The sequence below is a fragment of the Achroia grisella genome, unplaced genomic scaffold (genome assembly GCF_030625045.1).
Source record: "Achroia grisella isolate CSIRO2021 unplaced genomic scaffold, CSIRO_AGI_Agris_v1 utg109, whole genome shotgun sequence".
Taxonomy (NCBI): Eukaryota; Metazoa; Arthropoda; class Insecta; order Lepidoptera; family Pyralidae; genus Achroia; species Achroia grisella.
The window spans coordinates 7,916,839-7,935,197 of NW_026712573.1; the positions used below are offsets into that span (position 1 = coordinate 7,916,839).

At 31.0% G+C, this 18,359-nt stretch overlaps 2 protein-coding genes across 4 annotated transcripts in view; one reads left to right on the forward strand and one right to left on the reverse strand.

The window, feature by feature from the left end:
- Nucleotides 1–2,557, forward strand: part of LOC131846690 (uncharacterized) — a 44,803-nt gene extending 42,246 nt beyond the window's left edge. The window contains exon 8 of the mRNA XM_059196057.1: nt 43–2,557. Within this exon, the coding sequence (XP_059052040.1) occupies nt 43–323 (281 nt within the window). The 3' untranslated portion in view covers nt 324–2,557. The remainder of the gene's footprint in view (nt 1–42) is intronic.
- Nucleotides 2,558–3,983: 1,426 nt separating this feature from the next.
- LOC131845534 (nuclear speckle splicing regulatory protein 1) overlaps nt 3,984–18,359 on the reverse strand; it is an 80,682-nt gene continuing 66,306 nt past the window's right edge. For 2 of the 3 annotated variants that reach the window (XM_059194613.1, XM_059194606.1), the window contains 3 exons: nt 16,768–17,042; nt 14,835–15,062; nt 3,984–6,351 (listed from right to left, as the gene is read on the reverse strand). In XM_059194613.1, coding sequence (XP_059050596.1) covers nt 5,237–6,351; nt 14,835–15,062; nt 16,768–17,042 — 1,618 coding nt within the window. In that variant the 3' untranslated portion in view covers nt 3,984–5,236. The remainder of the gene's footprint in view (nt 6,352–14,834; nt 15,063–16,767; nt 17,043–18,359) is intronic. The other variant, XM_059194621.1, reaches the window with a different exon arrangement.

Consider the following 18,359-nt stretch of genomic DNA (forward strand, 5'->3'; position numbering starts at 1 on the left):
TAATTTTTAATTACCCTCTACAAATTCTCTGTCGCTCCCCAGTGAGGAGTACAGGCGCCGGCTCTCACGACGCACTAAGCGTAAAGAAGTCTGCAGAAATGGCAGCACTGTTCGCGGACGTTCGCCTCTCGCAGCGCACGGACGTCCGCTCGTTGGTGGCTGCTAGTTGTGGGGGGGCGGGCGGTGGCCGGAGGTCCCGAGCGCTCCCCCTGCCCCCCTCCCCGCCGCTCCCCACCCGGCCGCCCCCCCTGGCCAGGATGTTCGACCACCGTCCGCTCAGCAGAAACGCCAGTCTCGAGGATACCTTAGGTTATCTACCATAGCCTAACAGTGAACACAATCACATTCAATATTTTTTTAAACTTTAAAGCACACAAAGATGTTGTAACTGGAGCGGGAATACTACAATTATTTAATAAAAAAATACACATACATATAATATGTATATTTATGTGTATTATTATACAAGAGGGCTCACAAATAAGTCAAAAGTGAGGTAAAAATTATAAAAATAGTAAGAAGTATATAATAGTAATATAAGAAGCTGCCAGCAACATATATATTTCATTTGTGCAGGCCAATATTCTGTATGTGGTCTAGTAGTAACAATTCTTATCGCCTAGAATTTTTTCTGAATGGGTACATACAGTTACATATACCTTATTATATAGTTACATTTTCCATTATATTACAGAATTGTCTATACAAACAATTTTATTACTTATGTTGTTAACCAGTGTAACACGGATCATTTTATGGTAAATAATGTTTTATTTTATGGTAAATCTTTGTGTGCTTTTTGTTCGTTGATATTGGATTTAAAAGGATTACAAGAACGAAGAAAAGGAGTGGAAAACACTAATTTTTCTACAAGTCCTTAGAAATCCATACCGGCATATTCAAAATGTTGCAGAATGGTATTCTCCACAGACAGAAAGTCGTCCATTCGCAGGCTTTTATATAAAGGTAGCTATTTTAGTGATGTTTAATTATTTATACATTTTTATCTAAATAATCATGTATATTTGAATCTGCAATCTCATAATTTTATTTCCTTTATTTTATTGTCCGTACAGAATAATATTAAAATTTATATTTTTTCCTACAGTATTTGGAATGACGACAATAGTCTTAATAACAAATTAAGCAGATTCATCAAATTAGATTTCTTTAAAAGAAGATGAATCTTTTAACAAAACTATTTCATTAGTTTATATTTAGAACTTCACTTTGTAATATTTATCATACCAAAATTAAACAACATGACTAACAACCTACTTCTTAACAAGGAGATTGATCAATAAACAATATATCTACCATTCGTATAACTTCACATACATTATATTAATTTCATAGTATGTGTCGTTGTAGACGTATACCACCTTATTCATATAATAAGGATTATAAGTATATCGATTGTTAGTAAATATAAATATGTATGTAGTTATTTATTGACGAAAATAACGTTTATTACATATAATGTGCAATATATTGAGTCACATAGTTACTTCTAGTTTATTTTTCATTGTTTTTTTTTGTACTTGGTGCGCATTTAGTACTATGAAACGGTGTTTTGTTTAAGATATGTAATATTGTTTTATAAATTACATCAATTTTCTAAATTATTAGTGGAATTTGGTGTTTATTATAAGTGTGTAAAGTACTTTTATATTTGTAATTAATTACAGCATTACCAAAAGTATTTTATTAATTTCAATGTAAATATAATAAGCATGAATATTCATCTTAATATACCATTGGATTAGTCAATGCACTGCACTGGCTGCGTAATTTGGTTATAAAAAATCTATGTAAAGTAATACTATTGAATTTTTGTTTTATTATATTCGTTAGCTAGTTGCTTATTGTTACCTTAATGTCCAGACATATGAATCACATATGTACATGCGCCTGACAAAATGAAACAGCAATGACTCATTGATGCGTTTTTAAAGTAGGTAAAGCGCCAATATCACCAGTTTTTTTATGTGATATGTATTTATTTGTAACTAGTTATATATTACCCGCCACTATGTCTGCTTTATTTTAATACAAAGCACAGTACATATATGCTAGTCCTTTCGGATATCTAAACTTCTTTCATGATGATCTGTTTTCTGAAAGAAAAAATAACAGACAGACAAACACATATACTTTCGCATTTATAATATTAGTATGGATTATTAATTTTATAGTAATGTGTTTTTATGAGTACCTATGTCAATTTAATGTTCAACAACAAAAAGAATTCACTGTTATTATAAGAAGTAAGTAAGTAAACCGCACAAATAGAAAAACAAGTTCCTAATTGCAAATAATTAATTGGAATAGCCAAAATAACAATGAGTATTAATTTTTAATAATGATTAATACAAATATTTTCAAGAAATATCAAACAAATGGTATTAAGTAGGTCAATACTATTGATCAACATAAATACCTAATTCTTATCTATACATATATACTTTCATACGTTAAAGTGAAATTGGTGCTTTGTTAAAAACATCGTTTCATAGTTACGTCTATTGTCTTAGTTTAACATTTAGTAATAAGCCTAGATGTATTTCGTTGATCTTACACTGAACTGTGCAATTTATTGGTGCAATATTTTATAGTTGTAAGTGCTGGCTTATAGCCGAGTGCAATATCATACCTACTGTAAATATAGGTGCGTAGATACACAGATACATTAATTGGAAAAATAAATCTTTTTCTTAAAAAATTACTGTTGTATCATTTCATTGTTAATTACATAGGTGCGTATATCAAGAGTAATGTTGTACATGTCAATGGAACGGTTAATTTTTTTATATATTATATATTACTATAACGGCAATAGAGCATACGGCCCATCTGATGGTAAATTGTTACCGAAGTCTATAGATGTTTGAAAAACTAGTGATGTCACCAGCGCGTTGCTGTTTAAGAAACCTTAATATCCTTGAAAAACTCCATGCTGCATTTTTTAGAGAAAACTTCGGCAAGTAGTTCATTCCACAATTTAATTACTTCCAGGTATCAAGCATTACGTATTACTAGTGTAATGTTATGTATCTATGAATCCAGTTAAGTTTCTTGCCAATTCTTCTCAATTGAATCTATTAAACTGGACAGGGAATAAAGATTGATTGCTTGATACTAAAAAAATTACGTTCACATGTGGGTAATTTTACCCACATGTGAACGTAATTCATATGTATTTGACATTTGTCAAATACATATAAATCATTTTTGATTGGATTTCATAGGCCCTGCGCAGGCAGTAGTGTCATAAAAAATGGTTTAGAATTTTTACCTTATACACTGCAATTATTAGGGACATTTTTGAACCAGGATGATATGGAGAAACCATAAGTTAATTACACAATTTATTAATGTTTTATGTCGTAGTAAAAATAATTATGTACACTTAAGACTATGTAGGACACACAGTCAGGTATGTTAAGACGCAGTATTGCTACATATTTATACCTAATCAGACTAGTTTAAATTCCGTTAGTTTCTTAGTAAAAACTTGCCACCGATGCCATGTTTGGAATTAGAAATGATGTAATGTTACCAGATTCCTGTTTCTTTACCTACACGTAAACATATCCACTCTTATTTAAATCCATAAGGTATGCTAGTTGATCTGTAACAAATTAAATCTTCTCTCTATAATAGGGTTTATGCTTGTGTTAATTTGCAATGTATGAATTTCTTGCAGTTATATAAATATATATAGGATGAAATTGTTACAATTTTGAGTCTAATATAAATTCCAGTAGTACAACATTATAAAAACTTTTATTTTTGATAAATCTTTTCGAGACAAATATGTAGAATAGAACCTACAGTTCAATTCTTTAGAACAACATAATCGAAATCATTTGTTACGTACCTAATGTACTCTATATTCCTGACTCTCATTAGTTTAATATTAAACCTTTTTTTTATTTCTAATAAATTATAAATAAAAAGCGAGTTTCATATGTAATAATTTTATTTCTATATTACAAACATAGACAGTACATCAATGAATTTTGATTTGATGTCACTGGTGCTAGGTACATAATTTAAGTATATCTTTATAATGTAATAATAGATTTAAAAAATAGGTACAACAAATATATTAAAATTATTTATTTCATAATCTCGTTGTATTTTTCTTCATATAACATGATAATAAAGGGAAATCAACAGGTCAACGCGTTTATATAAAATGACGATGATGATTTCAAAATCTTATTACAAGTTCAAATATATGAACTAATAATATAATTTATGGTGACATATATTCATTAGAAGATGGACTAGCAGTTCCTTTACATATATTTACATGTAAAAAAACGACAATATTGTTCAATTATAATTTGCAAACATGGATTTAGTTTTACATCTATTGTCATTTTACTGATATATTTTAATTAAATATAATGAAATACCAACAAAGTTAATTATTTGGTGCAACAATCTTAGTTGACAGTTCAAAATTTATAATAGTTTATGAAATAAAAAATAAATTGAATATAATAAAATCATCTACAATGTTACGAACATTACTTATATTTGGAATAATATAATTTCACGAAATAATTTGTATGTCATTAATATCTGTTATTATTATTGTCAACCGTATTGCGAAATATCTATATTAAGATAACAATAATGTAATGAAATAATCATATTATATTAATTAATATTTGTTAAACGTATACTCTATTTGGGATATAATTTATATTTACAATAATATTTTTTGATACCTATTAACTGCTCAATTGAGTATTTATAGCATAAATACATTTATTTACTATTGGATAGGCACTTATAAGGATTTAAATGACTATAATATTTAATACTGAATACACTTAGTGTATTCTGATGTCTCGTCAGATCTATTACATGTAGTTAATATAAACTCTGTCATTAGGTACGGTTTCAAATAATTAACTTCTATTATCCATATAAATTAGTTCAGCAATTTTTTGTAGTCATTTAGATAATGATTAACTGTTTATTTATAAATTCTGAGAATTATTATAACCCATATTGATCGAACGAAAAAAAAAATGGAAGAACATAAATATTATGAAATATATATTTCTTAAAAATCAAATTCACGAATGTTACGGCTGAACTATTTATACTAAGTCATAATCGACTACTTTTTATTAGTCATGTAGGAATTACGAACTAATTTAATATATTTTTCCAGAATATACAGATACGCTGGTAAAACACTATTATGGCATTTCATTCAATATGGTCTGACTGTGCCGAGACGGCCCCTGGGTATGGGTTCCGCGTAACTGTGCCGGAATTTAGCGGGCTGCCTCTCAGCCAGTTCACGGAAGTCCCGATAGTCTCTGTCGTAGTATCTGTCTCTGTCCCCTTCCGCGTATGACTGACGTTGGTCATCAAGTAGTCGTGAACGGCTGAACGCTCTCTGTCTATCGTTCCAGTCTCTTCTCCTGTCATCTAAAACAGGGTCAATTATTTCATCTTCATCTATACGTCGATCTAATTCCCTTCTCTCTCTGTATCTGTCGAAATCATCCCTATGAGGTTTAGGTTCAATTCTATTTAAATAATCCTCTGTCCCATATTCATATCGTTTCAAATCGTCGCGCTTCCTTCCAACTCGTGGAAGTCTTTCCATTTCCCTATGACCCAAATCTCTTGTATCTAGGTCACGAATCCTTTCGGTATCTTTGCGTCTTTCTGGCTCCCTATGAGAACGCTCTAAATCTCGATGAGAACGTTCAGGTTCTCTCCGGGAACTCAGGTCTCTGTGACGCTCCTGTCGCTCGTCCCTTCTTTCTTCCTCGGGGGAAGAAGTCGAACGACTGTTCCTTTCTAGAATACTCCTTCTAATAGCCATATGTTGTTCGAGTTCTCTGTTGAATCTTTCCCTTTCTAGATTCATAAATTTCTCTTTTGCTACGTTGAATCGATCTTTGGGTGAGGCTTCAGCTAATTTCAAGCTTCCTTCACTAGCTCCTCTTTGAAGTTTGCCAAATCGACGGTCCTCAATTCTGTCTATGCTCCGGTTAGATGGTTTTGTATCTGCAATATATCTCCTCCTATAATTTGGTGTATCATCATTGAATTTATCTGTTTTATCTTTGTTGACACGTTCAAGGGATTCATGGCGGAATCTGCGATCGAATGCGGTTTGTTCGCGGAAGGGGGCTACTTGGTCATGATATTGTTCATTATAATCATCGTTATAAGCAGGTGCCCTTTCATAGCTATGGGGAGATAGTGCCCGGCGTCCGGGCGATGTGCGTCGAGGCGAGACAGCACGGCGAGGTGGCGATGCTTCAAATGCTTCGTGCATCATGTAGGCAGTGCTCTCAGCCCAGTCTTCCTCTGTAATCAATGAAATTTAACATAAATCATAATGCATGTATTCGAACTACATATATTGATTAGTCGTATTGAGGTTAGTACTTATATGGATAATCTAACCATTTTGTGCTCCGGTAGCACACTTTGGCATCGTAATTTTATGCATGGCACTTCGCAAACATTGCCTTTCGACTTGACCTATTGTCATTAAAACAGCTTTACACTTTTCACGACTAACGGGATTTGAACTCATCTCTGAAATGCCTTTTGCTAAACTTGTTTCTAAACACAAATTGACATAGAAAAGAACCTGCCGCGCTCCCACGTGTTGCCACTTAGTCTTATCTGTCGCCATCTTGGCTAAAAGCGCGCGCTTTTAATTGTATGGAATTTAGGTAAGGCGGTGATACATGAAGTTTCGTTTTATTGTTGTGCCGTGTTGATCTAGTTCCCTTTGAACACTACAGTGACGATAACAATAAAAATAATTTCGCTGCGGCTTTTCTCTACTCACTTTGTATGCCTACTATCTACTACTACTTTTTACAGAATGTATTCAGCTGATGGTATGGAGCGATGCATATTTTATTAAAGAGAGAAAGATCACACTGCTTATATATTAACATTTTACATTTCTAGGTAGGTAATATTAACATAAAAGCAGTGTGATCATATTATCTGCTTAAAAAAATCTAATTGCAAAACTATTGCATTTAGGTATAGGTATTTGTCGAAAAAAATATCGATAGAGAGGTAATTATTTATAATGTAATTCATTTACATTTTATTGTAATTTGGGTTTGTTATTACTTTGATTAGATCCCCTTAAGAAGATTTTTCCATGTGCCCCTTTTAAAAAAATTCAATTGAAATAATGCTATAGAAAAAATAAATAAGCAGAATGTGATAAAAAAGAGAGTAAACAAGTTGCCGAAGTGGTAATATCGTTACACAATAGATCGTTAGAATTGTAATGCATTCAATGTACTATACCATTGACTTGATACTCATGGCATGAAGGTGAATTTATGTTCTTGAACTGTTTGAGAGCAAAGGCAAAATACATTTGCGTAGAAGTGTAAGTAACAAAGGATTTTTAACACTATGCATCACGTATTTATAACCTTAGAGTTTTTATCGTAGTGATAATATTATTTTACTTTAGTTATTTCGATTATTTTATGGCCGAATATATAAGACGGACACTTTGTACAAAGTAGTGGATACCTTTGTCTCATCTAATCCTGCCGCCAGTAACATTAAAGCTATGCTTTTAAGTATTCTGTTAATATTTGATCTCCTAACTTAGATTCGTTCACAAATAGTCGTAGCAATGCATGTACACATACTTGCTTGTATACATTTATGTACTTGTGTACTTCTTACTTGTTTTTTTAGATGCGACTGTTGCCATTAAGTTACTAAGAGCTGAAAAACCAAACAAATTGTCTCTCATATACTTTAATATGTTACAGAACTTTATTTATTTTCCTTTTTATCATCATATAAGATTATTTTTCACATGGGATAATGTTATAAAATTTTAATTTTTTGTTACATATACAAAATAAATGTTGCAATGCGATCTGTAACGCGGTAAGGTACGTGAGCTAACACGTGTATAAAATTAGGTAATAACTTCTAAATTGATCGTATTAGTGGTTGTATAGATATTATATTAAGATAACCGATGTCATTCAATATCTTTTTATAATATCAGCAACGGAGAGTTCGTATCGTATTTTCTAATATGTACTGTACAATAATAACAGCCTTACTTCCTTACAAGCTTTTTAACATACAAAACACTGTTTCATTCATCTTCATCTATGTAGCTTAATTACTACTTATACTATGTTTCTCACCAAGTGTTTTTTATCGTCACGCTTTGAAGCCATTGCCGGGTTATCTACGAAATAGATAATATTCTAAATACTAGTTTATATTATACATATTTGTTTCGCCATTTCTAAATTTGAAACTTTTTTGTTCGTATTAAACAATGTATAAAAGATAAAAGTCTTAAGTGATGTAAGTAAATCAAATAAATTATGTTCAGTCTCATTGTTTGTAACAAAACTTTTTTTTATTCAGATTGTTATGACATTTTGTATGTTTATTCGGTATATCTGAGAATAAGACGTAAACCCTATAAGTGATAAGGGTGGTCTATCCCATGTTACATGGATTGTGTATTTAAATTTTTATTTATTGTATGATTAGGCATAAAAAATACAGATAGTATACATATAATAAATAAAATACATATATTATTATATACATTATATACATATACTCTTAATTTTCACGCTTCTACACTCAACTGCTATTTATGTATAATAGCAATGTTAAAGTACTAACATTAATAATTATAAAGTTTGCTGGGTCAGCCTTGTTAAATCTGCCATGATATATATATATATATATATTTATATATCATTAAAATTCATGTATAACAAGGAAACCCGTGAGTTCTTTGAATACATATCGCAACAGATTCTTGGCAAATCGTTACTTGAACAAAAAGTATTGTAGTCTTTCTTCATAGCTGATTTATACAATAATAGATTTCGAATTTAGAAATAAGGTTTTATTCATTGTTGATTGTATGTCCTCTAATGATGATTTGATATCGTTTTCTGTTATTCAATCAACAGTTTCTAGCTTATGGTCGATTTTCCAAAATTCATAATTTTTTATTAAATTCTGTTCACCATTAACTTGAGACATATAGTCCTAAAGTAATACTTATAGATGCATATATAGTGAACATTATGACATGACTTAAGTCCATCATATTCGAACGATGGCCTTTAGATTTTTGTTACAATTTATGCGAGATTGAATGCATACAAAATTTTAAGACATTCATATACTCCGATGTTAAAATCCAAACCACTTGTATTGTTGTACTGTCTCTATAAATATTTTTATTACTATTTTAATCGTATAAATTTAAATTTATACTCCATACCCTTCATGATGTTAAGGCAAAACACGAGATTCCATTTTGTATTTATATTTCACAGTGTTTTTTATATTTCAGGTTCGTCACAATATAAAGTTATTTAAATTGATATATCTTAATAATGATATTGTGATAATAAAATATAATTTGTATGGATGGATTATTAATGAATTAAAAGAAGTGGCACAAATAAGAATCGATACACGGAAGCAAGATTATAGATTAAGAAAATATTATATGAAACAAAAGTAACGTAACTTCAGTGACGAAACGGTTACTTATTTAGGTTGTATTTTTAAATTAAGTTCTGACAAATTAGTAACATAAAATACAGTATTTGATGTTATTGCATGTTCGTTTTTATGTGTTTCACTTTCGGGTGTCTCTTATCTTCCATTTAAATATGGAAATTTAAAATTTCAAGTCGTCGACTCAAAGCTGCCAGAGTCGTTAGCGGTCTTCAATTATAAGAAACATGTTTTGTACCACTTACCACATCGACGTCGTGAGTGTCTAATCAATTTAGTATGTTCAGGGCAACACTATATTCATATGTAGGTACTTGGAATATTTCATTTGAGACACCTTCAAATAAAATTTTATATATTTTTAAGTCGAATCGAAAGCCGATAAGTCTTACTGAACGAGTAATTTATTTAATATCTGTCTGATTAATTTTTAATATTTATCGCATCTTATAAACTTTTGTTATGTAATTGAACATGCCTTGAACAAAAATTGGAAAGTTCTCGCCTCTTCACTATTTATTCGTAAATTAATTCGATTGAAATAAGAAAGTTTAAATATGCGCTATTTCCGCTATTTAGTAAGCACCACATGCAACATTGTGATATATTGAATGGTCTTTGCTTTGCAAAGTAATATTCTTGCATAGTGTAGTTACTGCGTTTACTTTCGTTTTACCATCGGCAGGTCGACTTTTGAAGCCAATGCATCGGGATTACATTGATATCATAAATAATATATGACCAGGGTATATTGATATACCTACTAGATTTAACTCGAGACACTTCACGTAAAAATGTATGTACCTACGCGTATGTATTTTAAGGTATGGCTTTCAACGAGATTTTTGATGTTATATTTATTTATGATTATTATTGTATCATTATCATTGCATAGTATAAAACAAAGTCGCTGTCGGTGTCTGTCCCTGTGTATGCTTAAATCTTTAAAACTACGCAACGGATTTTGTAATACATAAAGTGATTCTAGAGGAAGGTTTGTATATATATAAATAATATATTATAAAATAATGTTTATATATGTATATATATAATACATTTATACCCGTGCGAAGCTGAGGCGAGTAGCTAGTTTTAAATAATATTTGAATATGAATCGACAATTCCTTTGATTTCATTTGTTAGCTACACCCTTTTTTACGCTACGAAGTTTACTTACTATGTATAATTTAATTTGTTTACTAATTAATTTCTTTCATAGTAAAAGTGGTCACATAACGTATTGAATAGTTTAAATAAAATAAAAGTTATATAAATTAATCATTACGAACTAAGACACATAAATTGGCATGTATATTTTTTATATAAAATTACGATATTATTATTAAGCTGAACTATGATGTAAACATGAAGCAAAGGATCACGAACAGTGACGCCATCTTTTGTACAAGCCGGATTTCTACTATTTTTGTCAAAGCTGCTTCATTACGAAATGTCTTAATTAACCACTAGGTAAAAATAAAAATTAGGTACAAGTCTATTATTTTTGTATCTATTTTTTCAACTATTAATTATATATTTATGGTTGTTTACATTAAATGTGAGTTTTATTATACGACAGTAATTTTTATCTCAGAAGTTGAGTAGAGACCAAACAAAATGTAATAACAATAAATATACTAAATATAGTCTAAACCGACTTCAAAAGAAAAGTATATTGAAAGAGACTGTATTTAACTGACTAATGAGTTTATTATATAATTATAATATATAATTGACAGGTTTTGTTAGTTTTTTAACGTCCCTTTCTGATGTTTCCTACCGACTACTAAACTAATTTCGATGTAATATAAGTCGGGTATTATTTTGTGGTTGAATATCCTATGTCATCATTAATGCACAAGAATATAGTTATGAGCACCTATTTATTTGTGGAATACAATCTGAACATACATTCTTATTATTCTAATGAACATAGCGAGAAATCAATTGTAACAAAATACCTATAATTTAAATAACAAGCAATAATGATGGCATCAACATAATGTTCTTCTACAGGAAATCGTGGAATCTTTTTTGTGCAGTCACGAGTTTATAAGGTTTTAGTTATTCTGGGATAATGATTTTGATGAATTAATGAGTCATAAACAACTGCGACGTCAAACAAACAAAATTTGGCAACTGGGTTTGCATTCGATGCCTGTTCTTTATGTACATATATATTGCCAGCGCTACAATATATTAATTTAGAGTAACAATTTGTTTGATTTTTTTTAACTGATATGTTATAATTTCGTTTAATAAATTCAATAAAACATATAATATTAAGCTACGATTTCGAGGCAAATTGATTATCCGAACCGCAAAGAAATCAATGTTTTTTTGCAAAATTTTTATTATCTTTCCAGCTTCAGACAGAAAAGCTAGATGCATCTTACTATTGTATTGTCACCAAACTTAGATAACTGAGGAACTTTCAGATCAATCGTTTACCAGGAAGAAAATGAACCCACATTTACATACAAATATTACTATAGTCGTATTTTTAATTAGACGAAGCTAGCTGACAGTAGCTAATGTCACATTGTAAAATAATGTTGCCATATTTAAATTAATAGTAATGCGTTCAGTTCTCGGTCAGATAAATGAACAATGAGTGTGAATAGTTAATCATTTCAAACTACAAAAGAAAATTGTATAAAAGTGCTCTGATATAAGTTACTAGTAACTACAATCAGTTTTTTGGCGGCTTATTACAAAGCGCGCGGCTACTAGTGCCAACACAAATCAACGTCGCGAGCGTCGGTCGCCATTTTGTTCGTAATTCGGCTTCTAACCTCTGGTCTGAGAGCACCAATGTTTTTTTTGCGCTCACGCTGTTTTGTTAAGTTTTTCCTCATGTTGTGTTTGTGGTAATTGTTGGGTATATTGTATATTTACTATATTGTTTCATACAAACAATATGGATCCTCAACCAAGCACGTCAAGCCAAAGCTTGTCTCCAAGAAAGACGTTACCGAAAAACTTATGATACAAAACGTCTACAAATACGTATTTGAGAAAGCTGCTTCACTATTACCTATTGAGGCTCCCAAAAAAACAAATGTATTTCGAAAACAGCTGACATTTTGGGAATTGGTGTGACCTCAGTCTACAATGTATTAAAATAATACAAAGTGAACAATTTAAGTCTCCGGAGAAACGTGGAGCGAAACACTGTTTCAAAGATAAATTATTATCAATTTTTAGACAGATTTATAATTAATGTCACTGAAAGCGACAATGATTTTTTTATCTGATGATGAATAAAAACAAATTTTGTAATAAGCGCAGTTTTTTATTTTTATTACCTAACTATATTATGTTATATATTGTTATATTTTGTACATCTATAGTTTCAATTACATTATGAATTGTAATTAGGACAGTCTTAAAAGTTTCCACGCAATTTTTTCTTTACGTTTAAAATACTCGGTATTCAGTATAGGTAGATACAATAGGAACATAATCGTCGTAAACTCGTTGGTATGTATAAAGCACGGCTAAAATTCAAACCCCGTACCCGATATCGGCAGTTCGGCACACTAACTATTCACTAGACAATCGAGGCAATTCCATTAATTCAGGAGTTTTTTCAATGATTCACTTTGTCACAACACTATTTTTATTTCATCAAATACTGACAACACAGTAAACGTCAGTTGACTTCGTCTAATTAAAAATATGACTATATAAAAGCTATGCTTTGCTAGAAATTAAATTGAAGCTATACTAAAGCAGTAGTATCAATAATTTTGAGTGTATTTTGGAAGATTTAAGCGAGTTCAGCCTGCACTTGCCAGATTTTGTTTCATTACCTAAGAAAAAATACGAATGTTACGTCAATAGCTCACAACACCTATTATGTTTATATCTTCCTCCATTAAACAATTTGCCGCCAAAACAATAGATCTCAAACTGCGCAAGAGTATTGTAGCTTGTTGGTTTCACAAACTACTGCAATTTAGCTAATTGAGTAGAGTCACAAAGTCATTACCGCTTTTGAATACTGTTTAATGCTTGAATCACGCTAATGAGATCATTATTTTATAGTCAATATAAGTTAATATCGCAAAAAAGATCTGTCGGCGCTTGTGACAATTCAAAATTCAAGTAAGGACAAATAGAATAATGATTATATTCCATAAGTTTTTGTATATTAAAAATAATATACCTGCTTATATTAATTTCCTACATGCAATGTATACATAAATTATAGGATTTAAAATAGTTACTATGTTTAAAAAAGTAAACGCGAGTAACGGATTTAATAAAGTAAATGCAATTTAAAAGAGTCAAAATAATATTGTATTTTATTACTTCGTCTATTTATCTACATAATTTTGTGTAAATTTTTTAGTGTATTCGAATTCGCTTACGAAAATTTGATTTATCCTATGGAAAATGTCGGCAATTGTGCTAATTTTTCCCATATAAGTTCTTTCTGTAACTTTTTTTTGTGAACTAACAGTTGTACCATACCAAATTACTGCTAGGAACTAAAATTTTATTTTATTGCTGATATTAAAAAATCGATAATATACACTAAAATGCAAATACACCGAGACCATAAAAGAAAAACTCGAAATAAAATCCTATATCAATCACGTCCCAGATTGGAAATCTTTCACTTGCGAGGATAGACCTCTCTGTCTACAAGAGAGACGGTGATATGTCGAGATGATTTTTTACATAAGTGAAATGACAAACAAACTGACGTGCCATCAGTGTTTTTTGGCAAAAATTGGTAATTGTCGGCGTATAGCATATGGATGTAAGAAAATACGCCTGTGGAACACCTTAGGCGCCATTCCCGAATATAAAGTTGTTCTGCTATCGTACCTTGTATTTTCACTGCCACCTATCACTCTTCAAACCATAATACAGCACCATAGCTGCTTGGAATTCTTGGCGGCTAAGAACTAAATTTATTAGTACCCTATTATTATAATGTCATATTTACAATACAAAGTGCATGGAAGTAAATAATATTGATAGCCTCGGTGGTCCATTTAGCATACTGGCTTACTTCCAATGATCACGGGTTCGATTCCTCGCATAATACAAATATTTGTATTTATGAGTATAATTGTTTGAATTGGTCAGAATGTATTCTGTGTACATTATGTATGTATTTACAAATCTATCTAATTATTATCACCTATAACACAAACTTGGGTTAGTTTGGAACTAGATGGTGTTGTGTGAACGAGACGGCAATATTATATAAGGCAAAATTCGAACAAAGAATCCCTCTCTCTTCCTTAGAAAATATTAAATAGTCCTCTTACCGCTTGTACTATGGTTGTCATGTTGTCTCGTATAGTCGTTTCTCTCTGGTGACGGCGCCAGATCACTGCCAATACCAGAACTACCTCCAGATGACTCCAGCTTACGCCTTGCGTTCACACCTACAATGTTCTGGTTGAGACAGCGTCGCGTGTCAATATTATTCAAGTTACCCTTCTGTCGATGAACTGTGTCGTAGTCGCGGGGGGGTAGTAATATGGGACTTTTGCCTGGAAAATATCAATATTATCAGTACCGTACACAACACTGACTTTAGTCAAGGTAGCTGAAAGCATACATCAGCGCAACATAATAATTATACTATATATATTTGAGAATACAGTAAATTTGCTACTACATAAATGCAATATAATTAGCACATAAATATTAATTAGCAAAAAATATATGTTATCACTTTGTCAACACAAAATACTTTCGTACACGTTATATGGAGGGGACTTTTCTAATTAAAATATTATGTTCTATATATGTATAATAATTGTTTAACATGAAAATATTATTTAACGAGTCGGGATAAGAGCTCCCTATATTTCGAAGCTTAAAAATATTCTGGTAACTAGTCGACACGTGATAAAAAGATTTTCATGGAAAATATCTACATTTATTTAATATATACATTTAAAGTGTACAATTTTTAACAACCATGAATAAAATATGAAACAATGCTATAATACGTTCATTTTTGTCCACAATAGAACTAGTGCAATTTTTTTACATATATATATGGCTCATATAATTTACTATATCCCATGTGGTAATCAATATTTTACATATGTTTCATATGATTTCTATGTACATCAATGTGACATATATTTATGAAATAAAAATAAGATTTAATATATTATAGTAAATAATCAATACAAATCCTTATAATTTCGAAAAAATAAAAACACTGTGCCAACTGAATTATTATCGCTTTCTGTACGTCAATTTTGGTATATTGAAACAAAAATTAACAAAATTCAAGTCGTTACCACCCAAAATAACAATAAAAAGATTTATTTGACAATGCTCTCCTTCGTTGGCGGTCTCTTTGGAAAATACCCGCGATGTTTTATGATGTGGAGAGCAAGAGGTAGGATCACAAATAAATATTTAAAATGATATACAAACACTCGAAAACGTGTTTTCTATCCTCTTATAAAGAATATAGAGTTACACTACCGTAATACAAAAAATGTAATCATTACATAGTATAAAGTAAAGTCGCTGACGCTGTCTGTCCCTATGTATACTTAAATCTTTAAAACTAAGCAACGGAATTTAACGCGATTTTTTTAAATAGATAGAGTGCATCTAGAGGAAGGTTTATATATGTATATATATATACAATACATGTACACTCGTGCGAATTCGGGGGAGTCGCTAGTATAACATATATTAGTGAAGCTGTAAAGGCCACCTGCAGCCAACAGCATTAGAATAGAATAGAATAGAATAGAATAGAAAATCATTTATTCAAATAAAAATTTCTTTTGAATAGTCATAACAATTTGTTTTTTATCTACCACTCAATAGTTCCAAAAATCGGAGAATAATACCGGCATTATATAATAGGAAGTTGTGCTTATAAAACCTATATTTTATTAGTATATTTAAATGAGGTGTTAATTTTTTTAAATTAAAGACTTTCAGCACCTCTAGTATAGATGTTCTGAAAAGCTTTCATTGTTTCTCGTTGTCGCTCTTGAGGCCTAAGGTTAGCCACACTCCTGGTATTTTGTATAAAATACTTCACCAGTAAATGATAACTTATGATTTAAAAGGTCCTATAATATGTTTTATAGATGTAGTACTACACTGTATAATATAATTATACAATACTTAAATACATACCCATATACCAGCTATATTGTGCACATACAAAATTGCGTGAAAGCGAACACCTAGCTAAATATAGAAACACGAACTGACCTATTCCTTTTTTACCTGTTGACAGTTTTTGTTTCAGCTCCGCAGCGAGACTGTCGTATAAATTTGCGACGCATCGCTCTTCGTTACTACCAGAGTCTGATTCTCTTGAGACTTCACTTCCTAGTGAGGAATCTGGTGGTTTTTTAATAGCGGGCAGAGCACCCCTCATTTGCAGTTTGCGTTCAATGTCAGCGAACTTTTTCTGGTTTTCCGGTCTTTCGATTAAAGCTTGGAGATGGGTATACAGCATTTCTGCTGTATGGTCGGAGTCACATCTGTAAAGATACAATCTATATTAGAACACAAATACTTAATAGACTTTAAATTCATAAAATATAAATTTTAAATTTAATATTCCACTAAATTTTTAATTATTAATATATATCTAAAATCATTTTAATATCATACTTGTACAAATAAACGGTTCGCGTTACGGAAAATTGTAAACGTCTCCTATATATTCTTTAGGTAGGTTTATTGCAAGTTATCTATATGATATAATTTTCATACTGAGAGAGCTATTATTATGTAACATTTTATTACTGATTTAGTCATATGCCTTTTCTGTCCACTAAGTATATATAACGTCTATTTATGAAAGTACTTATTATCAAAAAGAGTACATCTTGAGTAATGTTGACAAGTCGTGATGCGATATGTTTGTCAGTACAATGTGCTTACGTGGGATATGTAATGTCAAAGTTGAACGATTACCTGGTGATTTGGTCTCTAGTAATAGTTACACACATATATAACTCATGCCACTTCCCGCTCTTGCCATTACATTCTTTTATTAAATGGTTCTATACTAATACTACAACACAGTAAAGTTTTGTTTGTTGGTTGAAAATGTAATATCATGATCTACTTGTACGATGTGAAATAATATTTTGATGTTGGATAGATATCGAGCAAGAGACACTATACACGGTAGATAAATATACGTTAAATAGATAGATTAGATAGAAAAAATATATATATTATCGATCTCTTCTAGACAACCTAGAGGAGGAGAGAGGTGAAATGTTATAAAAACATGGAAACCTTTATCCTTTTGAGAGATTTACTGTCTGAGAGATAAGCTGCATCTGCATTATAGTTCTCAATAATTATTAATCATACCGACGTTTAGACGATTGTTAGTTATTTGCTACTGCCAATTGTGTGGGCGTTTCGACCGTCACGTCTCTGCGATATATGATACTATGCTATTGGAAATCTTGTACAAGAGAGTACATAAATATTTTTGCAATACCGGGTGACAGCAGTAACATTCTAAAAGCAAATTGTTCCGACGGATATGTCGTAAGATCGAAGGATTTCAAGCAACCAAGCATAAACTATCGAGCACACACGAGTATGCTTGTGTTCAACGTTGTTAAACGCCCATGGGCGTGTTGGGCCCTCAACACTAAATGCCATTGACGTGCCGGTAAAAATATTATGTAATAGTTGTATCTTAAAGTTACTAAGCATGATATTCATTACATTGTTATGGTAATAAGTGCTCCACTTATTGTTTGAACTTGTTTGGTTGTTTCATAAGCTGCTTAATTATGTTTGAGTTGCAATGCCATACTTTATTTAAATTT